The sequence below is a fragment of the Mesoplodon mirus genome (assembly GCF_964341445.2).
Source record: "Mesoplodon mirus genome assembly, chromosome: 7".
Lineage (NCBI taxonomy): Eukaryota > Metazoa > Chordata > Mammalia > Artiodactyla > Ziphiidae > Mesoplodon > Mesoplodon mirus.
Window position 1 is genome coordinate 72250154 of NC_138983.1, and position 25200 is coordinate 72275353.

Here is a 25200-nt window from a genome sequence, read left to right on the forward strand (position 1 = left end):
ACTCCCTGAGCCTCAGTTTGCTCATCTGTAAAATGAACATGAAATACCCACCTGTAGTAGATGCTGTGTCCTTCTCAGCATCCATCATCCTCTCTTCCTCACTAAACCCTGATGGTGTGCAGGCATCTACCCCCTCCCCACAAGGTTGTGTGATTCAAGGAGGCTGACCCCCACCCCCAGGTCCAGGGTGGAGTCAATGGTCTAATGTAAAACCCAGTCTATTTCCTAGGGGATGGGTCAGGAATAGACCTATGATGAGGTTTGTGGGAAAGTCTTTGGGGAAGGGGTGACTTCTGGGAGAGTTTATCTCTTAAGAGAGATCCTCAGGGGAGAAACGCTTCCTCTTCCTCTGACTATCATCATGTCTGAAAGGTGACCTCCAACCTGGTGCCATCATCTCGAGACCAGCCTGAGGATGAAGCAGCGAGGAGGAGAGCAGAGATGGAACTGGATCCTGTCATCCAGCCACTGACTCAACCCTTTCCCGTGCCAGGCACTGTGCTAAGCATGTTATATGCACTATCTCGTTTCATCCTCACAGTGACCCTATGCCGTGAGTATTATTAACCTATTGCTAATAATAAGTATTAAGTTAATAATTATTAAGTCAATAGTAAGTATTATTAACTTAATGTTAATAAGAGACATCGTCTTTTCCACCTGTAATGGGACAACCAGCTAAGGAGTGCCACCCACGCTCTCTCGATGGGCACAGTGCATTGAGAAGTGCCCCAAGCCCGTGTTCCCGGCAGCCCTGTGCCTCCCCTTCATGGTCCCCATCGCTCCGCTGCAACGGGCTGTTACCTGTGTCTCCTCCACGCGTGGTGAGCTGGAGGCATGCTGATTCCACCGTGGGGTTCTAGCACCTGGCACAGAACTTGGCTCCTATCAGTAAAGGTGATAAGGACAGAGACTAAAGAAAGACAGAAGGAAATGCAGACATTTAAAGGGCTCAACATGGGAATTCCCTGGCCGTCCAGTGGTTAGGAACTGAAATCCCACAAGCCGCATGGTGTGGCCAACAAAAAGAAAGGACTCGATGGGGAGAAAGTGAGGTAGAAGGAAGCCAAGTTCGAGGAAGTTCAGAAGGTAAACACCCTAGGTGTGCACATGAAATAAAGTTACATCAGCAAGGATGGAAAAATGCTTACAAATGAAGACCAGCGGAAACGAACAGACCTAACTGTGCATCAGATGGATGACAGAACTTTGTACAATTTAGTGGAATATAATCTTTTTTTTTTTTTTTTTTGCGGTACGCGAGCCTCTCACTCTTGTGGCCTCTCCCGTTGCGGAGCACAGGCTCCGGACGCGCAGGCTCAGCGGCCATGGCTCACGGGCCCAGCCGCTCCGCGGCATGTGGGATCTTCCCGGACCGGGGCACGAACCCGTGTCCCCTGCATCGGCAGGCGGACTCTCAACCACTGCGCCACCAGGGAAGCCCCCAAGGAATATAATCTTATATTTACTTGTAGGCATGCTGATGGTGGTGCCGGTGTAGTCATTCCAGTACTGTTTCGTGAGTGATGTACGTAGGTTAAAGCAAATATATTGTATGGGGTAACAATAATTCTCACATAGTGTGAGAGAAGGGAGATGAAAATATGGAATGGGGAAAAAAAGAAGAACCCTGTGCTGCTGTAGATGATCAGCATGATCTCTCTGTCTCTCTGTCGCTTTCTGTCTCTCTCTCCTCTAAGGGCATGGAAGCAATGATATTACAGTACAAATCAACACACTTAGCCACCAGATCTTGATATCTAAATACCATTCCCCATTAAAAAATAAACCTGAGCTTCTTAGAGAAGTGGCTGATTCCACGAATGGGGCAGAAAAATTACAAGGTGAGCCTGCAAACTCTGGTTGTCCCAGAAAGCATGGAGGCGCTTAAGAGCTACTGGAGACATATCTGAGGGACTCCCATTAGCTGAGTCTGAGATCACTGAGCATCCAAAAGAATAATGGTGGTGATGCATCATAACATAATTGAATAAACCAAACATCCGTGGGTCCATGGGGATAACAAAAGGGTAAGGGTGCCACTCAGAGGTGTACCGCTCAGCCTCAGGCCTCCCTCTTTTGTCAAGCAGGCATAAAGGGATAGTTTGAAAGAAGCTGGGGAGACAAAGGCGAGGAACAGTTCTGCATACATAATATTATGAAGTAGAGACTTCATGGTGAGAGAGGAGGCATGAAACATTTTTTTTAATGGGAAATTGCACTTAAATTCCAGATTTCCCGATTCCCCCAGGCAATCTGACCACTTCCCACGTGGTAACAAACAGCTGGAGGGAGCAGCAGTCTTTTGGGATGGCTCCAGAGTCCCCGCCAGTCCTGGCCCCCTTCAGTATGTGTTACCTGCCTGATCCCTTAAAGCATCTGCATTTATGACCACTAGTTAAAACTGCACCTCTGAGAATTAGTGTCTGCATTAGGAGTCAGGGACGTGTGTGTGTATATGTGTGTGTGTGTGTGTGTGAGGGAGAGTATTTGATTCAACATTTACTAACAGGACAATTGAGAGAATGAAGAGGTAAACTCCCACTTGTGAAGACGATTTGCAGGGACTCTTCGTGGACTTCACTAAAGAATTTGGGCCATCAAATTTCTCTTTCTTAGGCCAGAAACTATCAAACTCTTAGAGGAAAACATAGGCAGAACACTCTATGACATAAATCACAGCAAGATCCTTTTTGACCCACCTCCTAGAGAAATGGAAATAAAAACAAAAATAAACAAATGGGACCTAATGAAACTTAAAAGCTTTTGCACAGCAAAGGAAACCATAAACAAGACCAAAAGACAACCCTCAGGATGGGAGAAGATATTTGCAAATGAAGCAACTGACAAAGGATTAATCTCCAAAATTTATAAGCAGCTCATGCAGCTCAATAACAAAAAAACAAACAACCCAATCCAAAAATGGGCAGAAGACCTAAATAGACATTTCTCCAAAGAAGATATACAGACTGCCAACAAACACATGAAAGAATGCTCAGCATCATTAATCATTAGAGAAATGCAAATAAAAACTACAATGAGATATCATCTCACACCAGTCAGAATGGCCATCATCAAAAAATCTAGAAACAATAAATGCTGGAGAGAGTGTGGAGAAAAGGGAACACTCTTGCACTGCTGGTGGGAATGTGAATTGGTACAGCCACTAAGGAGAACGGTATGGAGGTTGCTTAAAAAACTACAAATAGAAATACCGTATGACCCAGCAATCCCACTCCTGGCCATATACCCTGAGAAAACCATAATTCAAAAAGAGACATGTACCAAAATGTTCATTGCAGCTCTATTTACAATAGCTAAGACATGGAAGCAACCTAAGTGTCCATCATCGGATGAATGGATAAAGAAGATGTGGCACATATATAGAATGGAATATTACTCAGCCATAAAAAGAAACAAAATTGAGTTATTTGTAGTGAGCTGGATGGACCTAGAGTCTGTCCTACAGAGTGAAGTAAGTCAGAAAGAGAAAGACAAATACCATATGCTAACACATATATATGAAATCTAAGAAAAAAAAATGTCTTGAAGAACCTAGGGGTAAGACGGGAATAAAGACACAGACCTACTAGGGAATGGACTTGAGGATACAGGGAGGGGGAAGGGTAAGCTGGGACAAAGTGAGAGAGTGGCATGGACATATATATACTACCAAATGTAAAACAGATAGCTAGTGGGAAGCAGCCGCATAGCACAGGGAGATCAGCTCGGAGCTTTGTGACCACCTAGAGGGGTGGTACTAGTCTACAAATAATACATTTATTGCCTAAGTTATTCCACTCCCACTCTAGTCCTAATCACCAAACTCTCCTTCTCTGTCTCTCTCTTTCTTTTTTTTTTTTTTTGGCTGTGCTGCATGGCTTGCAGAATCTTAGTTCCCTGACGAGGGATCAAAGCCGGGCCCCCTGCAGTGGAAGCGTGGAGTCCTAACCACTGGACCACCAGGGAAGTCCCTCCTTCTCTCTGGATGTATCTTTCATCAGCCCACAGACATGCTCCAGAATCAGCAGACTTTAAAAAAAAAAAAAAAAAGGAAAAGCAAACCAAGAACCTCCCTTAACAACACATCCCTTTCCTACTCCTGTTCCATTGCTCTGCTTTTGTCTATAGCCAACCTGATTGAAAAACTTGACTATTCTTGTCTCCGGTGACTCTCAGACTTTTTGACCATGACCCACAGTAAGAAATGCATTTTACGAAGCAGCCCAGGGCACACACACTCAGTGTGTAAGCACACACACTCTCACACAAGCACCCACACTCACACACATGCCCTGGCATACACACAGTCACACATAAACACACATATGAAATAGAAACAAACATTTCAGAAAACATTACTCATGGAATATACACTGAGATTTTCTATTCCATTCAATGCTATGTTATGCCATTTCATTAAAAAAAAAACAAAAAACTGGCTTCTATAGACTGAATGTGTCCCCCCACACTACGTGCTGCCACCAAATTCCTATGTTGAGACCTAATCCCCAATGTGATGATATTTGGAGGTGGGGACTTGGGGAGGTGATTAGGTCATGAGGGCGGAGCTCTTGGGAATGGGATTAGTGTCTTTATAGTAGAAGCTTGAGAGAGCTCCCTCACTTCTTCCTCGGGGTGTGGAAGGCATCTTCTCCATTTGAGAAGACAACTGTATACCAGGAGGTGGCCCCTCACCAGACACTGACTCTGCCAGCACCTTGATCTCAGAAGTCCAGCCTCCAGAACTGTGAGAAATAAATTTCTGTTGTTTATAAGCCACCCAGGTAATGGCATTTTTCTTGTAACAGCCTGAACAGACTAAGACACTGGCCTAAACTGTTGCTCCACTTCCTTTCTCCTATTAACTTTTTGACATTGAGAAATGTTTAAATATATTAAAGTTCAAAGGACAGCATAATAAACTTTGTTGTTACCACTTAGAATTTACAAATGTTAACACTGTCATATGTCCATCAGATTTAAAAACATGTCCCCTACAGTCCCACCTCCCATTTCCCTTTCTTCCTCTTTGGAGGCAGGAATTGGGTTTTTATCCTGTCTGTGTTCTTAAACTCCTACTAAATCTATGTGCATCTACAACAAGATGTATTTTTCTAAGTATTTGAAAATTTTGTATTTCACATTTGTTTTGGGTTTTTAATTCATGTGAATTTTTGCACATGATGTGAGCTCAGGATCAGAAGTATACATAATTTTGGAGAGACAGTTGTCCCAACGTTCTTTATCGAAGTGCATGCTTTCTCTCCACTGAATGAGCAAACAGCAAGGTTTTGTGTATTGGTTTTGTTTCTGGGGCATTTATTCTTTAATTCCCTTCCATTTGGCCTACACCCATGTCTCAAATAAAACTGGTCTTCTCAGGGTCCCTGATGATTTCTATCTAGCCAGATAGTTTGTATTCTCATCTTGACTGCCTTTTTTTTTTTTTTACGTTATTTATTTTTTAATTTTTTTTTATTTTTGGCTGTGTTGTGTCTTCATTGCTGCGCGCAGGCCTTCTCTAGTTGTGGCAATGGGTGCTACTCTTAGTTGTGGTGCGTGGGTTTCTCATTGCGGTGGCTTCTCTTCTTGTGGAGCACAGGCTCTGGGCACATGGGCCTCAGTAGTTGTGGCTCGCAGGCTCCAGAGCACAGGCTCAGTAGTCGTGGCACACGGGCTTAGTTGCTCCGCGACATGTGGGATCTTCCTGGACCAGGGCTTGAACCCGTGTCCCCTGCATTGGCAGGCGGATTCCCAACCACTTTGCCACCAAGGAAGCCCCTTGACTGCCTTTTTAAAGTTTCGGGAGAACTGGCATCCGTCTACTTCTTGGCCTCTATGACAACCTACTTCTGCTGGCTTTCCTCCTACCATGAGTGCTGCTTCCTTTCCATCTCCTTCACAGTGCCTTCTACTCTATCCAGTCCCAGCACAAGCTCCTCCTCCTCCAACCCTTCTTTGGCTTAAAAAAAAGTACACAAATGATACACAAATACGTTGTTTCCAAAGTAGAGAAATGAAGCAAGGCAGATCCATAAGAGGAACATAAAATATCCCTTTTTTATAACTCATCACCTGCTTCCCCACAGAGGCATGTGGACTGTTGGGTGGGGGGGGCTGAGGATGTGAGCTACCCACTACCCACTCTCCCCTTTATCTTCTGTAATCGAACCACCCAGAAGTCAGATTACACTGAAATGTAAAGCATTGCCCAGTTTAAACTGGTTTTGCTTCCTTTAAGTAGGGTTGTTGATTAATCAGACCTGGAGTTATTTTAGAGACAGCACTGCTATGTGCAAGATGGGAACCCACATCTCCAGGATGAGCCTGGAACCAAGAATCTTTAGTCTACGGAACTCAAAGAATAGAAATGTTGCCACCGGAGCCCTTTACGAAGCAAGAAGTCCTTCAATAAAGAAAAGTCAGCTTGCAGCAGCACGAGTAACTTGATTACCATAGATGGACTGATTCCAGACTAGCCAATCAGCTTCCAAGTTTGAAATTCCCCTAACCAGTTAAATTTCACCCTCGACTCTGGATAGGGGAGATAGCTTTGAGCCCTGCTTCCTGTCCCCTTGCCAGTCGACCTTGCAATCAAGCTTTCTTTTATCACAAGCCAGTGCTATGGTATTGGCTTCAATGCATGCTGGGCAGCAAGCCCTTGCTGGGTAACAAGGTTTCCCTCCCACACAGCTGCGTGCAGCTCTGTGACTGAGTTCTGGCTCACGGTGGAGAAGTTCAATTTGTGTGTGCAACTGCAGGGATGTTCCCTCAGAGAAAAAGACATGCCCTTCTCCTCATCTTTGCTCCTTTCTACTGTTTGGTTGCCAGAGCCAGAGCAGCCCCCTGGGACCCTCCAATACGTGGGATTTTTTTTTCCCACACCAAGCAACTTTGCATCGCCAGCTGGGAGTTCTTCAATTCAACTCAATGCTGACACTATTGGCGTGGAGATGGAGTCAGCTGCCAGGAGTCAAGGCTCAGCCCCACCAGACTTTAGATGCCAATTCCAAGTGTAGCTTCTCACCTGTGCTTCTGACCAAGAGGCTGTGAATCGGAGGTTCCTACAACACCCTCGTCAGTTTCCATTAATTTGCTAGAGCGGCTCACAGAACTCAGGAAACCAGTTTACTTAACTAGATTATCGATTTATTATGAAAGAATGGAACTCAGGAACAAGCAGATGGAAGAGTTGCACAGAACAAGTTATGTAGGAAGCGGCACGGATCTCCCAGGCTCTCAGTCACTCTCCCAGCACCTCCATGGGTTTACCAACCCAGAAGCTTTCTAAACCCCGTCCTCCTGGGCTTTTAGGAAGGCTTCATTACGTAGGTATGGCTGATTAAATCATTGGCCATTGGTGATTGAATTCAATCTCTAGCCCCTTTCCCCTCCCCAAAGGTGTGGATGGAACTGAAAGCTCCAACTGTTTAATCATGTGGTAGGTTCCACTTGCCCCCAGCCCCCATTTTTTTTTTTTTGGCTGCATTGGGTCTTCATTGCTGCGCGCCGGGTTTCTCTAGTTGCGGCGAGTGGGGGCTACTCTTCGTTGCGGTGCACGGGCTTCTAATTGTGGTAGCTTGTTACGGAGCATGGGCTCTAGGTGCGTGGGCTTCAGTAGTTGTGGTGTGTAGGCTCAGCAGTTGTGGCACAGAGGCTTAGTTGCTCCGCGGCATGTGGGATCTTCCAGGACCAGGGATCGAACCTGTGTCCCCTGCATTGGCAGGCAGAGTCTTAACCACCACACCACCAGGGAAGTCCCTGGTCCCCATTCTTAAGTGCTTTCTGGAAGTCACCTCATTAACATAAACTCAGGTGTTGTGGAAAGATGTTTGTTATGGATAACAAGACACCTTTACCTGTTTTATCACTTAGGAAATTCTGAGGGTTTTAGGAGCTCTGTGCCAGAAAGGGGGACAAAGACCAAATACATATTTCTTATTATAAGTGACAATATCACAGACCCCAAAGTGGGAGCTGCCTATTGAGGGAGACAGGAAGACCCAGAGATGCTGTTTCAAACCCATCCTTGTATACAGGAGAGGAATGTGAGTATTGTTGTAAGCCTTTGTTATTTAGGATTTTCTCTCACACCCAAAGTTGACCTAGCTCAAGCTAAATATCCTTTAGGATCTTTATTAATAAATATATCTTTTCTTTTCCATGAATGAATTCATGTATGGGTCTGTGGCTGGCTTTTTTTTTTTTTTTTTTTCGTTGCGGAGCACAGGCTCCGGACGTGCAGGCTCAGCGGCCATGGCTCACGGGCCCAGCCGCTCCGCGGCATGTGGGATCTTAGGAAGGGAAGCCCTGTGGCTGGCTTTTTTACTGAACAATACAGTACGCTCCTCCATCCTCCTCACCTCCCACATTTAATTCATTCCTACAACCTGTGGATCCTTTTAGCCCTCGCCCCCTCTGTGCCCTCACTACCACTCCCCTAGTCCAAGCCACCATAATTTCTTCCGTTCCTTTTTTTTTTAACAGGGCTGGGTCTTTGCTTTTGTTGTTGGCTGAGAGGCTTGCGAGATCTTAGTTCCCCGACCCGGGATCGAACCTGCGCCCTCAACAGTGGCAGTGAAAGCACCGAGTCCTCACCACTGGACTGCCAGGGAATTCCCCCACCATAATTTCTAACTGTTGCTAACTGATCATTCTGCTTCCACTCTTGCCCATAGGTAAAACCAGTTTATTCTTCAATCCATTCTTCACCTTGTGTTCAGGATGATTTTCTAAAAAACACAAGTCAAGTCATGTCAAGCCATATTAAACACCCTTCTGTACTTCCTGTCCCATGTAGAATGAAATTGAGGCCCTTTAACAGGGCTACGAAGCTGGGAGAGATTCACTCGGCCCATCCTCTGACTCCCATTTCTTTTTAACCACATCGTGTCTCTTGGTTCCTTTCTCCATTGTTATGCCCTTTGCAGACTCCTAAGTCATCTGGAGCATCCTTTCCACAATATGTGCCCCACTGGTGCCTGATGCCTGCTAAAATGTCACCTCCTTAAAGAGGCTTTCCCTGGCTAGCTTTGCACTCTATTTCCCTTATAGACCTCATCACAATTTGTAATTTTATGTGCATCTGTTCATTGACTTGTCTCTGCCTCTCCTGCTGGACTGTAAGCTTCCAAGACCAAGGACCCTGTTTGTTTCAAGTATCACTCCAAGTATCACTTCTGTGTGTCTGGAACAACCAGAGATCCAGACACACAGAAGGCACTCAGTAAATACTTGTTAAATGAAAGAACCCTGACTTAGAGTTAAGAAACCTTGGTTCAAGTACCATCTTTACTGCTTACAGGCCGTGCCACCTTGGGGAAATCAGTCAACTTTCAGAGCCTATGTGGAACATGGGGAAAATGAAGCCTGCCCTGATTATCTCATGGGGTTGATGTGAAAATCAAATGGGATGAGGTAAGGTAAAAATTTTAAACTCTGAACAAATGTGAGGGGTTGATTTGATGTTGAGGTGAGGAAAACTTATGTGAGAACTTAGAATGAGGACCTACTTTCTCAAATACCTGTATGTAAAATAGGCCTCTGCAAACCAGTCTGTCCAAGGCCTTGTTAATAATTAATAACTGTACATTCCTGGTCATTTCCTCCCATTATACAGCTTGAAAAGGAAGGTTTTCTTGGAATACAAACTTTAGCACTCAATCAATCCCAGTACGCCATCAATCCCAGTAAATGAGTCCTTTTGAATTAAGAATGAGGAGTTTAGTGGCAGCTGCTAGTTGACAGTTTTTTGCTAAGAACAATAAAACCTCAGCTCTCTTGCCCCTTGATCTGCTTTGCTTAGTTTGTTGGTGATTGCTGGGGTGTGGTATTTACAGAAAAGTTTAGAAAAGTGCAGGAGGTGGCCTGTCCTTTCGCATTGGATGCCTACGTGGTGTAAATAATCCTCTTTTAATCACAGTCTAAACATGGTCCTAAAACAAGATGTTTGTGCCAAAAAGAATTCCAGGAGGCATTACCCTGATGGTGGGGGGTTTGGAGGGGGGAGTAGGGATGAGTGGCTTAAATAATAGAATCATCAGCCCCACTGGGCTTGGGCAGGGGGTGGGGTGCACACTTTTGTTGTGTGGATTACCAAAGAATGAATTGAAACTTCACTTTTCCTTTTAATAATCACCTTACTCTAATAGTACTTCTGCCATTTAAACTATAAAGAATGTGGTCCTGTTTTCTCCCTTGCAACACATCTATACAAACACATTGGATTTTTAAAACAATATTTTATTTGGGAATCATTTTAGATTTCTACAAAAGCTGCAAGGATAGTACAGAGAGTTCCCGTATAATCACTTATGTTCCCTAGTGTTAACACCTTACCTTACCACAGTACATTTGTCACTGTTAAAAAACCAATATTGGTACATGATTGTAATCAACTAAAGTCAGTGCTCTATTCAGATTGCCTTAGTTTTTACCTAATGTCCTTTTTCTGTCCCAGGATCTCATTTGATTGGGATTGTTTTTTTGTTCGTTTTGATTTGTTTGAATTTTTCTAAAATTTTTATTTTATATTGGAGTATGGTTGATTTACAATGTTGTGTTAGTTTCAGGTGTATAGCTAAGCGATTTAGTTATACGTAAACATATATCTATCTTTTTCAAATTCTTTTCCCACTTAGGTTATTAGACAATATTGAGTTCCCTGTGCTATACAGTAGGTCCTTTTTGGTTATCTATTTTAAATATAGCAGTGGGTACATGTCAATCCCAAACTCCCAATTTATCCCTTCCCCCTACCTACCCCCTGATTGGGATTGTTTTTGCATCAGCATCAAAAGTCATTTTTAAAAATTTTAAAGTAAAACCATAGACTTAAAATCAAGGAAACCTTTTTCTTTTTGGAGAGTGTAAAGTTGCAGACTTACAGGTCTTTCCCAGGAAAACCATTTCTATAATTATTTAATATTGTCTTTCCAAATTCAGACTGTGGGACTCCAGCTAAAGACACTCTTTAAAGGAAAGCATGAATATCTACCCAAAGGACCCCATGTAGAAGCTGCAGTTGGTAGTGGGCTGGGGAGAAGGGGAGGAGACTTGGCTTCTATGGTGCCTTTGCCCTTAGTGGAAAAAGAATGTGCTGGAGTCTCTGCCATCTGGGTAATTAGGTGAAAGTTACTCAGCCTCAGTTTCCCATTCTCTCACATGCAGGTATTGATGTTTCCATGGAGAGCTGTAGTAAAGGTTAGATGCAAACTAAATGGAAGCTTTAGCAATATGCCCAGCACACTAGGACTCCGTAGGCATTACTGTTATTCTTTTATGTTTAAAGAAAGGGAACGAGGCATTTTGGAAATGTTTACTTAGTGGCTGCTTGTTTCAATTTATTGCCACTGAATAAAAACGTCCTATAACATCACTGTCCACAAGCACACTCAGAAACATTGCTCCCTCTGCTCTTCGTGGTATGTCTTTCTGGAAACAAAACAGTATATGGTTTCCTCTTCCTACCCCATAAATATAATACCATCCTTCAAGACTTGGGGCAAATTTCTCCACAAAACCCACTAAATGCTGGGAAAAGGGGATAACCAGGAAGATCATTTGTCATGGTGATTAAAGGAAGTAATGTATATAAAATGCTAATCCCCACATCTAGCATGTAGTATGGTCTGAAATAATAATAATTAATAATAGCTTTTCTTTGAGATAGTGGCAGTGAGAATGGAAAGAAAAGCAGAAAATCTACTAAGGACTTACATACCAGGACAGGCCTTAGAGGGTGATCCCTTGTATGGAACGGATGAGAGAGGGAGAGGTCAGGAATGGCACTTGTCTCTAATTTTTGAGCAAGAGAGATGAAGGCATTCATGGAGTTAGGGGAAGACTTGGGTGGGGGGTTTTTTATTGTTGTTTTTTGGGGTGTTTTTGTTTTTGTTTCTGCTTTGTTTGAATGGAGTGTTGCAACTAGAAGGCTTGCCCTTGGTCCTGGGCATGTGGAATTTAACAAGTTCTTGGGACATCCAAGGGCAGATATCCAAGGACTGCTGCTTATCTGGGTCTGGAGCTGAAGAAAGAGATGTTCAATTGCCAGGTTGGGGTTCACCATCAAACAGATGTTAGCTGGAGTCAGAGAGGAGATCACCAGGGTAGCTCGTGGAGAAAGCAGCAGCAGGGGCTAAGGATAAAGAGAAACATCTGAGTTACGGGTAATGAGCCAAAGAATGAGCCTTTGCCAGCTCGAGGGGCTGAGAGACATCTGGCAGTAGCTAGAGGGAACAGAAGAGGAGATTTTCTAGGGTACGTTTGGAGGAAGGGATAAAGTTGATCGTGTGTCAATACTGATACTACTGAGGTGCTACTGAGAAAGGTGGGTGCTACTGAGGTACTACTGAGAAAGGTGGGCTGAAGATGGATAGAGAAGGGATTCCTGGAGGGAAGGGAAGAGTTGACAGAGGAGGGAGGGAACTGAGGACCTGTGGAAGGCACAGGTGTGGTTGCAGCTAAATTTTTAAGTGGAGTGGTACTAACTTGGCCAAATAGTTTCCTCCCATCTCTCCCCTAGTGAGGCACTTCGTATGTTTAAATGATGAGCTCTCAAAGTGTGATCTGGGGGCCCTGGAAGTCCCCAAGACCCTTCCATAACTGTACAGTGGTGTTTTCTGTACAGTAGGGGTTGCATGTGCAATGGTGTCTCCCTCTGACGGCTAATGGAATATGTACTTGTATAGTCTTGTGTTTCTTAGAATTTTCTAAGGTGGTGAATTTAGATTTATGTTCATTTTAGTGATTAACTTAGTTTTTTTTTTCTCAGTACTTCTGCTGTGCTTTTAGAGCTCTCTTCACTTATACCTGCTATGACATCTGTAACCTCATTATCACCCAGTAAATTGCTATTTTGAAATTCCCAAATTTTCCTTGCACCTGTGCAGAAACACAAGAAATGCACATGGTTGTCTTGTTTAGCATAATATTTTTAAATTTTCTGAAAATGTTCTACACTGTAAGATTTTGCCAAAAACTGCTATTATTTTAGAATTTTATATTTTATTTAAAAATAAAAGAAAATGTGCCATACGTTTTTCTTATATTAAGGGTGAATTGTTGGCTTTTGAAAGGGAGACTAGAAGAGTCACTTTCTCAACACATAGCTGCACTATTTCTAAAGATGCTAAAACAGATAAAAGTGACATATCAGAGTTCATGGAAGGCAGGAAATATACTGCCCCTCTCCCCCCCAATAAACAAAAACAAAAGCTGGATGAAACTGCAAAAAAAGAAGGAAAATATGTTAAAAGTTAATTGATGTAATAATTTACCTTTATTTTCTTACACAACAGACCATTTGGGGATAGTATTATGGTTCCAATTAAATTGTACTATCATTCTGAGACCAATCATTCAGAGTTTAAAGAAAGGAACTGAATTGCAATTTTAAAACAAAGGTGTGAGGCACTCTTTAAAAATTAAAAATTGTTACAGATTTTCAGACTAGAGATGGAAAGTCTGCTAAAGCATCTCACAGAGTAAGTTAGCATCTTGCATTAGCTAAGGAAGTACACTCAGCAGCTGAGAGACTAATTAAAACAGCTGACAATGCTGAACACCTGCTGGATGAACAGTCAGTAAAAGCAGTCATGAGGGTGCCACTTTCCAATAATAGAGTAATTAATCAAAAACAGAGTTAATAAATCGTCTGCAAAACTGTAATTTTGCTTTGGAAATGGACAAATCTGCAGAAGTGCCCGGACATTCTATTCTGTTTGTATTTGTTTAGTATTCACAACAGCTAATCATCAAAGAAGATCTGTAAATGCTTGACAGCAAGTGTTGCTGAAGTATTTATAAAGTATTGAATACCTTTTTGAATCTTATGTTTTATTCAACTACTGTGTTGACATGTTTAGGGCATTTTTAGTGCAAAATCGGTTGTCGGTACAACTACTGGCACCTTGGCACAAATCGAGGCAGGGGTGCTAAACTACACCAGTGGTCATTGCATTCTCTGCTGCCTCCTGCCCACAGACAGCCAGTTTCACTTAAGAATGTGGTTGGTGGGGCAGGAAAAATTATTAATGTTATCAAATTTCAGTGCTTAAGTATATAATATATAATCCTTTTAATACTATGTATGATGACATGAGAAGTGTGCATAAAGCGCCTCTGCATCGTGAAATGTGATGGTTATTTCAAGGAAAAGCACTTTGCGATTCAACTAGCCACATTTTTCATGGAACTCCATTTTTACTTGAAAGAATGATGGATAGAAAAACTATGGTTTCAGACTTGGGTATCTTGCAGACATTTTCTCAAAAATGAATGAAGTGAGCCTTTCACTTGAAGAAAAAATTATAACATTTGTCCCCATAATAAAATTAGAGTTTTCAAATAAAAACTTAAATTTTGGAAAACTTGTATCTGCCACCATGAGCTTGACAGCTCCTCAACTCTTAAAACTTCTATGATGAGATGTGTGATATTAACAAATGTGATGTTTGATAATATATGGAAAGTGTCAATGTTTAGAATATTGACATTACCCAGTGAACCAATGTTTTCCAAATGACCAATGCATGATGTTACAAAATCAAATACGGGTAAAATACCCATTCAAACTGCAAGAGAGACCAATGGACTTTAATGTAACATAGTTGAAAAGTTTATTGATAAGAATTTAGATTTCAAATTGCTACTAACCTTTAAAAAACTACCACTCATCAAGTTTTGCTGTTGTACCAAAGAGCCACAGTCATCTAAGGTTAATCAAATACTGCTCATTCCATTTGCATATTTTATGAAGCCGAGTTTTCTACAGATAAGAGAATTCAGCTATCTCCTATGAAGCCAATCATTAAAGAGTTTTGCAGAAATGTAAAGCAATGCCACTCCTCTTTCTAAATTTTTTGTTTTGTATATATATACTTATCTTTCGTAAAGTATGGTATTTGTATGGATATTTAACAAAATTGATTTAAAATGAAGTAATAAGTATTTAAATTTTTTCTCAGTCTTAATTTCTTATACCAAAAATATAGATAGATAAAACCCACAGAAACAAAAAAGTGTTTTAGATATTCAGTGATTTTTAAGAGTGTAAAGGGGTTTTTTAACACCACAGTTTGTGGATCACTGGTTTAGACCTCAGGGAGGAGAGCTGGTAGTTTGAGAGATTTAGGTGGATGAGAAAGGTTTTTAAATAGCCAATGATTTTTTTTTAATTTGGATTTCTTTTTAATTAATCAATTAATTTATATTTTATATTTGGCTGCATTGGGTCTTCGTTGCTGCCTGCGGGCTTTCTCTAGTTGCGGCGAGCGGGGGCTACTCTTCATTGCGGTGCGTGGGCTTCTCATTGCGGTGGCTTCTCTTGTTGCCAAGCACAGGCTCTAGGCACTCGGGCTTCAGTAGTTGTGACACGCAGGCTCAGTAGTTGTGGTTCACGGGGTCTAGAGTGCACGCTTAGTTACTCCATGGCACATGGGATCTTCCCAGACAAGGGCTTGAACTTACGTCCCCTGCATTGGCACGCAGATTCTTAACCACTATGCCACCAGGGAAGTCCCTAAATAGCCATTGATTTTTTCTCATAACTTCAGAGTATTAAAAAACATAAAGCTCTCTTAAGAGTGCCTATTCAAAAAATATACAAATCAGGGCTTCCCTGGTGGCACAGTGGTTGAGAGTTCACCTGCCGATGCAGGGGACACGGGTTCATGCCCCGGTTCGGGAGGATCCCACATGCTACGGAGCGGCTGGGCCCATGAGCCATGGCCGCTGAGCCTGTGCGTCCGGAGCCTGTGCTCTGCAACGGGAGAGGCCACAGCAGTGAGAGGCCCGCGTACCACACACACACACACACACACACACACACACACAAATATATATATATATATATATATATTATATATATATATATATATATACACAAATCAATTTTCACTGTAAAGTAAAGGAGCTGTTACAATGGAGGATTACTGGTCTGAATGTCAATATTATGACATAGTATGAGTGTGTTTCGTGTTTGGTAATTGCAATCATCGTTGCTTTTGTTGTGGTCATCCATTTACAATGCTTGGTGTCAGTCTATTTATCTCTTGTAAAAATAAAATACAGTGTGTGTGTGTGTGAGAGAGAGAGAGAGAAAATAAATAAATAAATAAATAAATAATAAATATATACCAAAAAAAAAAAGAGTGCCTATTGGTTGGAGTTTGGTTAAATGAGTTTTTACCAGTTTAGTCAAGGAAGGAGGATGGTGTATTAGAGTTAGATGCACCTGAATTTGAATTCTGGCTGAGGTAAGCATGGGGAAATTACCAAATCTCCTAGCCTCAGTTTGTCCATCTGTATTGTGGAATAATAATATCTACCTTAGATGGGTTATTGTGAGGATAAAACTTCATGTAAATCTTCACTACTTAAAGTGTGTTCTGTGGACCAACAAAGGGTTAGCAATGCTAAATAAATACCCAGAGCTCTGAATCATGATCTACATTTTTTTTTTTTTTTTGCGGTACGCAGGCCTCTCACTGCTGTGGTCTCTCCCGTTGCAGAGCACAGGCTCCGGACGCACAGGCCCAGCAGCCATGGCTCACGGGCCCAGCCGCTCCACGGCACGTGGGAACCTCCTGGACCAGGGCACGAACCCGCGTCCGCTGCATCGGCAGGCGGACTCCCTGCCACTGCGCCACCAGGGAAGCCCCATGATCTACATTTTGATGAGATCCCCAGGTGGTGTTATGCTCATTAAAGTCTGAGAAGCACTGATGTGTAACTCACCTAGCAGAATGCCTGCCTGCCACATAATAGGTGTTCAATAAAAATTCTTTCTTTGTTGTATTTATTATTCTTCAGCTTATAACTATTTTAGTCTTTCGGACTAAAGTAATTGGTTTGATTTTTTTTTAAATGAATTTATTTATTTATTTATTTTTGGCTGTGTTGGGTCTTCGTTGCTGTGCGCGGGCTTTCTCTAGCTGCGGTGAGCAGGGGCTACTCTTCTTTGCGGTGCATAGGCTTCTCATTGTGGTGGCTCCTCTTGTTGCGGAGCACGGGCTCTAGAGCACAGGCTCGGTAGTTGTGGCACATGGGCTTCGTTGCTCCGCGGCATGTGGGATCTTCCCGGACCAGGGCTCAAACCCATGTCCCCTGCATTGGCAGGCAGATTCTTAACCACTGTGCCACCAGGGAAGCCCAATTGGTTTGATTTTAAAACACACATCTGACCAGTTTATTTAGTGTTTTTCTTTTACTTTATTATCAGCCTAAGTAATCCTTCAACTTTCAAACCTATGGTCTAGAATCTAGAGTGTCTCTGTCCTTCCTTTTAATTTATTTATTTATTCAACACATATCAAACACCTAATACATGTTAGGGACTATGCATGACACTAGGAAAACAGTATGCAAAATGAACATGATTCTCACCCTTGTGACACTCAGCTAAAATTGGCACTAAAATGAGCCAAAATGTGCCATTTGTAATTCTCAAGAAGTAAAGCTTTGTGCATATGGGGGAGTAGCATACATTTTTTAAAAACCTCCAGAGTATATTTTTTTCCTTTTCTGGGTTTTCTTAACTTTTATTAATGCAGAAAAAAACTTTATTTACATCACATAATACTTCTTGGTTTGAATTTTACATTGTCTTATGATAATATTGCTTACCTCAGGGAATTCCCTGGTGGCCTAGTGGTTAAGATTCCGGGCTTTCACTGCCATGGCCTGGGTTCAATCCCTGGTTAGGGAACTGAGATCCTGCAAGCCACACCGTGTGGTGTGGCAAAGGAAAAAAAAAAAAAAATATATATATATATATATATATATATAGCTTACCTCAGATTTTTTTCACTTGCCTGCCATAATTTTGACCATTGCTGGATTTTTAAATCTACTAACATGGGAGTTATTTTTCCAATACTGAAATGTTACTGAAATTCTGTACCCATTGAACAACCCCCTATTTCCCTGTGACCCCAGCCCTTGGCAACTGCAATTCTACTTTCTGTTTCTATGAGTCTGACTACGTTAGATACCTCATATAATTGCAATCATATAGTATTTGCCTTTTTATTACTAGCTTATTTCACTTAGCATACGTCCTCAAAGTTTATTCATGTTGACAGGATAACATGTGACAGGATTTCTTTCCTTTTTAAGGTGGAATAATATTCCATCGTGTGTGTATACCACTTTATCTATTCACCCATCGATGGACATTTGGGTTGCGGAAGCTATTGTGAATAATGGGAATGATGTGAACATGAATATCTCTTGGCTATTGTAAATAATGCTGCAAAGCACACGGGTGTGCCACTAGAGTACTTTGATGTAGACACAAATCCATCCCCATGCCTGAAAATATGTCTCAACTGTAAGTAATAACTGCAGGCTTGAGCTGGCAGAGGGGGAAATGTGGGCCATTTCTGGCCAGGATTCCATCTCTGGTTATCTCTCTGGGCAACAGCAGAGGGAAGGAGAAAATAGCCTGAATCACTCAGAGCAGAGAGGGTTTCCTGTCTGAAAGATGGTATGCCTACCATATGCAGGACACCATGCTAACACTTTCATATGTACTGAGGGGGAAATGTGGGAGATTTCTTGAATTAAGATAACTATGATAATTAAGATAATTTCCCCCCCAAATTCCCATGACAATGAAAACAGTGATTGCCAGTGTCAGGAATGTGCCCAGGAGGGCAGGATATCAGGACCTTCACATGGAGAGGTCTTGTGTTATTTGAAAAGAGAGTTGAGAATAGAATATATTCAAATTTCAAATATAACGCAAACTATTGAAATTTAAGTTTAACAACTTTTTTTCCTGGCTGTTGTGCTATGGGTTAGGACAATAAACAAATGTGTTATGTGGCTGATGTGGCAGAGATCAGTCTCTCAAAGAGCACAGAGCCCTTGCCAGGGTTCTAACCTGATGTTCTTTACTGGTTGCTGGTTAAATAAATCATTTGTGCTGAAAGTTAGTCTTTAAAGAACTTTAGTTTCACCGGGGAGCCCCAGAGTCTGTATCTGGGCTCCCAAGTCCTGCCTGTAGATGTCATTCCTATTAAAATCAGTTCATACACAGAAGTCAAAACCAACTTTGGGCTTCCCTGGGGACTAGGAAATATGCCTTCAAGGAAGGAAAGAAAAACCATTGCAAAGTTGAACCACTTAAACTGACTTTCATTGTTGTCTTCTAGTCCATCATTTCAGTCCTTAGAGTACGGGAGAAGGGTCTTCACAGACTTAACTTGTTGACATCACTTGACTGGAGCTATTTTACTTGTAACCATAGCAAAATTGGCTATTTTATGGTACAGGGAAGCAGAAAAGGCACTGGCCCGAGAGTCAGAGATGGGTTCTAGTTCTAGCTTGTCCTCTAACTAGTTGGGTGCTTTAGACAAGTGCCTTCCTCTCTTGAATATGAGCACACCTTCTGTAAATTCCAGCAGCACTTGGACTAGAATAGCTCCATTCCTTGCACTAGAATAGCTCTAACAATCTGTAAGTTAGGGATAACATTTGATCATTGTGTGCATCCTACTTTTATTTGGCATTTGTTCATTTGATACATATATACATATATAAAAATCTGTACATGGTAAAAATACAAAATAAGTATTTTTTTATAAGTTACTCAATTAAACAGCTACTTTTTAAAGTTTAAAAACCATTGCAAGAAAAGAGAGAAGGAAATCTAGTCAGTCCTTTATATCATTCACAATAAACTTGGTTTAAAATATCCATACAAGTGTACAAAATAGTGTACAGTTCACAAAAGCTGTGCAAAGACAGCAAAGTTCTATGAAAAAAAAATCAAAGAGGCTTGTGGTCTCTCTCTGTTCACATCATGCCCAGTGCTCAGTGAAACCTCCCCAGAAATAATAAAAGGGCACAAGGTAGAGTGCTTGGTGCATATACTACGCATGCAGAAATAGTAAAGAAAAGGCTTTAAAACACACACTCGAAATAGAGGCCGACTCTTCCTCCCATTTACAGAACTCACTTCTTTGCCCAGAGATCATTTGGAATATGACACATAGAAAAGACTCAATATTTATGTGGTACCTTAGACCAGAAGGCACGGGTAGATTTTTTTTTTTTTTTTGAAATTCTTGAGCTTTCTAAGGGCATTGCTACGGGGAGACTAGGTTACCAGCGTCTGGAGTTGGGCAAGAGGCCCTCGCTACCTAAGATGGGGAGGTGGAAGGATCTAGGAAGTCAGGGGTCTTGAAGTTATATGCTTGATGTTGTGACTCCTATCTCGGTTTCCTACTTCAGAAAAGGTTTCTTACCTTACAGGGTTGTTGCTGCTGTAGACCAGCAGGGCCTGGCTCACAGCTAAACCCGGGCTGGGAGAGTGAACACCCCACTGTGTTGAAAATATCTTGCAATAAGGAAGCTAAACAGGGGCCCTCGCGGCAAAGTTAAGGCTGGGACCAAGACCTAAATTTAACTTATGCGGAGAGGGCTGTTGGTAGGTGGTGTGGGCAAGGGAATGTCGTTGGGGGGCAATGGAAGGGGCCAGGGTGCCCTCGACGACGCGGCAGTTCTACAGCGGGGAGCGGCAGCGTCTGCGCAGCGGGGGCAAGTGAACACGCACCGAAATCCACCTCTTCAATTTCAAAGCACTTATAATTGGTACCCCAGGCGCGGGAGGGCTTCTAAGACACGGTGATCTCCTCCTCCTCGGCCTCCTCATCCTCCTCGGAGTCGGAGAAGTCCGAAGGTTTGTCGGGGCTGCCAGAGTGCGCGGGCGAGTGGGGCAGCGGCCCTTCGAGGCGCGGGTCCCGCAGGTGCCGAGGGTCGTGGGACGGGGGATGATAGACCAGGCGGTGGCGGAGGCTGCCCGGGCCTTCGTCCTCCTCGTCGTCGTCGTCCCCGGGACCCTTCTGGCCCACGTCGCTGAGGTCCGGGTGCGGATTGAGTTTGGTGGGAAGGGTCTGCTCGCGGCAGCCCCCGCTAGACAGGAGCTCGCGCTCCTTGGAGTTCCGCCACTTCATGCGTCGGTTCTGGAACCAGATTTTCACCTGGGGCGAGAGGGGTGAGAGCAGGGGAGAAGCAGCGGTTAGCGCAAAACCCCCGCCACCGCCCCAAATGGGTGGGAAGGAGGGCCTGTTCTTCCTCTCTTTGCCGGCTCCCCACCCGGTAAAGTGAGATCGGACCGGAAGTGGCCTTTACCCTACCCCCACCAGCTCGGCTGCACGCACCTCTCGCCCTCTCTTCCGGCACCTGGCCCAGGTGGGCGGGGGTGGGGGAGACGCTGGGCCCGGGAGAGACGGGGCGGGGAGAGTAGCGGTCTATCGCGAGAAGCCTCCGCGAAGCTGGCTCGTGCACTTACTCCCTCTCTAGACCTTACCCCGTCTGTACAATGGGACCTAGGCGGTTTCAGAGAACCTTCCCGTTCGTACGATGCGTGGGGGGAGGGGCTCTGGGGAGACTGCCCTCACCTGTGAGTCTTTCAAGCCCAGCTTGGCCGCCAGCTTCTTGCGGTCGGGCTTGCTGATGTACTTCTGCTTCTGGAACATCTTCTCCAGCGCCTTGCGCTGCACGTCGGAGAACACGGCTCGACGCAGCATGCCCCTACGAGGCTTGCCGCGAGCAGCCAGTGGCCAGGAGAAGGTCCCCGGGATGGGCACGACGCTGGAGGACGCTGCGGAGGCCAGGGGTGCGAGGTGAGTGAGTGGGCGGTGGCCCGCCCGGGCCGGTGGCGTCCGCCCCACCATTGCGGCCTCCTTGGGTTTTTCTCTCTGATCCCTTCATCTTTTTAAAGCTCTCCTTTTTCTCCCCCTGGAGAATAGGCTATGAACCTACAAACCTGCGAGAGTGAAAGGCGCTTTCTGCCCAAATAACTTTCCCTTTCAGCCGTGCAAACTCGGATTAGGTAAAACCACGGAAACACAGAAAGGACCCCCCACAATAGCCTATTTCGTTTTTCCATTCAGCGGTCTCAGGGAAACTAACTTGCGTGCATCAGCTAATATAACTGCAGAAAAAAGTAAATTGTAAAAATAAAGTAGCCAGCCACTGGGTTTCCCCTAAGCTTTTAACACGTTTGTGGCTTTTGCATTCTTTAGATGAAAATGAGGTGATTTACTGATTTGATAGAGAGGAGAAAATCCGCTTTGGATTTTTTATGTTTTGAAAAATCCAATCAGTATTCATCTTTTTTTTATATTAATCTTTCCTCCCCTCCCCCACAAAACGTAAAGAATTCGGCCAGAATACATGAAAAGTGGCAGCTAATTAGCACATTGACCGCTTCCCAATGGGTATTGGCATGATAAAAGGGGGGAGAGTTTCGCTTTAAGGGAGAAAAAAACCCCAAAAGAAACAGAGACTCTAATGAAGCGTGAATGGTAATTGTGTAGTAATGAACTAACAGAAAAAGACTGAGGACAAGCAGCGAAAGCCATATATTACTGGGACAAAAGAGATTTACACTTTCAAACTAAACACAACTGCAGGCCAAGACCATTGGGAGAATACTGATGGCAGAGGCTTCTCTTCCCCGAATCATTTTCATTAAATGGACATGAAAAGCTATTTATAAAGCTCGGGTTGTTTTTGTTAGAGCATTGAGATGGGGGAGAAAGGAAGCAAATTCCATTATCAGCAGTAGCATGAATGGTGAGGGGGGGTGAATTCTCTCTCCCCCTTTCAAAAATCAATTGCTTGTTTCTTTCGCTGATATTTGGAAGTGCTGTCGAGGTTCTACCCATCCCCCACCGACCATGCCCAGTCTCTCTTCCCTTTATAAGAGTTCCTGTCTCCTTAATCTTGACCAGCTGCAGAGTTTTTGAGCCATAGTTTGAGTCACCACTGGGATTCCAGGATGAAGACGTCCTGGAACCTGTTTAAGGTGTTTCTCCTTTAAACCGGGCCCCAATTATGGGCTTCCCTCCGACTTAATTTACGAGCTCTAGGATCTTTAAAACGGTATGGCGGTGGGGGGACGGTATGAGAAAGAGTTTGGGAAATCAGGTAGGAAATAGAAGGTTGGGGTTGTGGGAGGATCTAGTCCCCCTCCCCCTGGGCGACCCCAGGCATCCCACACAAGAGGGCACCCCATGTGGTCTTGTGAAAAGCCCGAAGCCCTGAATGAGTCTTAAAGAGAAATTAGCCCCGGCTGGTAGGTGTCTCTCCGCGGCTTGGAGGGGCGAGGGTTGGTCTGTGTGTGGCTGCCCGGAGGAGCTGACCAATTGGTCATGGTGCTGAAACCTTTGTGGGGAATCGTGGCCAAGTGCACTGACTCTGTGGGAAAACGGCGGCGTGAAGGGATGCCAACAGCTCCTCGCCGGGAAGGGAACCGCCTCAAATTTGGACCATGACAATTCCTGCTAATTTGTAGAGCAGGGAATTGGTGCAAAGTGTCAAGCAGTCACTGCTTGTGCTAAATAGGGCATCAAATTGGCGCGACGGATTCGTGAATGTTGTACGCCTTGCAACCTCTGAACCGGAGCGTAACCCCGTGAGGTGGACGGAGAAATATGGCTTCGGGGCAGGGAGCGACGGGGTGGGGCTGGGGCGACGCCCAGCCTCCTGAAAGGAAGGGGGGTGAGACCTACCTGGGAAATAAGAAGATCTGATGAAAGGCTGGAAGGAGCCTTCAAAGTAGGGAAAGGCGAAGGTCTTGGGAGGGACATTCTGGAGCAAGGCGGGGGACGTTTCTGGGAGAGAGTGAGGAAAGGAGGAACAGAAGGAGGGAGACGGAAAGGGAATTTGATTAAATACATGATTATTGTACAGCACAGTGAATACATGATTAACCTTTCGGCTGGTTTCAAAGGCATCTTACTCAGTGTACTGACACAGTAAAGTAAACCTTTCCCTAACACTGTCTCTATCTGTGGAACCCCCTCCCCCAATAGTCCTCAGAGCCCTCCCCCCCCCATGTCATCCTAGGCACTAACGAGATAGAAGAACTGGTGGTGGGGGGAGAAAAGAATTGCAGATCGATAACACTTGCTAAGCTAGTAAATATATTGTCTTGGGTTTAAAAAAAACTGGCTTTCAGAAGCTCAAGGACAGAAACGCAGACGTCCAGGGGCGTGCGCGCAATTTCACTGCGCCAGGGAACTGTGCGCTCTCCGACTGTAGGTGTTCAAATTCATTCTGAGGGTGGGGCGAACCTGGAGGCTTCCCGGGAATCGTCTGCACCTAAGTCTCACATTGCTTGACAGTGGGGCCTCGGGGATCTTGCGTACGTGTGTGCACAGCTGTGAGCGTGGGTACCCCCTGCGTATGGGAAACTGAGGCCAGAAGGACTCGGCATCTAGACCGGCCCCTTAGCGTTTTGCTTTCACTTACCAGTTCTGGGCGCCGAAGAAAGGATGGCGTTCACTCCAAACTTCAGAAACGTGGGCTCGCTGGCAGGGGAGACGGCCGTCTGCGGTGAGCCGCCACGCCGGCTGCCTGAACCCGGGGAGCCCAGGTCCGAGGCCCCTGTGTCTGTGAGAGCCGCAGGGGCCCCCTGCCTAGGGGGCGACATGCTGGCGGTGGGCACGCTGCGGGGCAGGTAGGCGGGGGGTCGGCTGATGCGGATCAGATCCTCCACCAGGAAGCTCGAGTGGCCGGAAAATGCCGACTGCAGGGACTGGGGCAATGTTAAGGTGGGCGTGGGGCGCAAGAGGCTGGGGTACCCGGCTGGGGGCGCGAGGAGGCCGGGGAACATCATGTTAGACGAGGGGCGGGCGGAAAAACCCTTCTTCCAGTGGCCAGAGGGTAAATGCTGGGCTTTCCGCCCCTCCCGCCCTCTCTCTTGGGCTTAGCAAACGTCTTCTAGTAACGATCCCACTTGGGTGTCTGCGAGTCCTCCGCGGTCCTCCCGTTGAGGTGATGGTTTTATAGTGGCCCGCCCGTTAAAGCGTTTTGAAAAGTGACAGCTCTGACAATGAAGTTCAACAAAGTTCTCCACTCGAGCTTCATTCGCTGGAGGCTCTGGGCGCGCTGATTGGCGCAGGGGTGCAATTTATGATTGGATTAGTCTTCATAAGCATGGCCCGCACAATGGGCTGGCAACAAAGGCTGGCGCGCATCAATTCTGCGTATCGACCGCCTCTTTGCAATACAGTGCTCCCCCAAAGCTCTCGCCGGGAGTTTTTGTTCGGAAGCAACACCCGGGCTAATTAAATGCCTATTTAGAAGTTTCAGATGACATCTTGCCTCATAGAAAAGGAATTATTTAAAGAATGCACTAAATTTATTTGCAGCTCCCCTGCTGAGCCTGGAAAATAAATC

General features: G+C 44.4%; 1 protein-coding gene across 1 annotated transcript; it reads right to left on the minus strand.

Annotated features, from left to right (window-relative positions):
- Window positions 1-20523: 20523 nt before the first annotated feature.
- On the minus strand, window positions 20524-24637 carry DBX1 (developing brain homeobox 1; the record flags this gene model as incomplete). The annotated part of the gene is made up of 4 exons (XM_082628933.1): window positions 20524-20990; window positions 21411-21613; window positions 23529-23630; window positions 24271-24637. The coding sequence occupies 4 exons, from the start codon at window positions 24635-24637 to the stop codon at window positions 20625-20627; spliced, it is 1038 nt and encodes a 345-aa protein (XP_082485059.1). The 3' UTR covers window positions 20524-20624.
- Window positions 24638-25200: the final 563 nt, after the last annotated feature.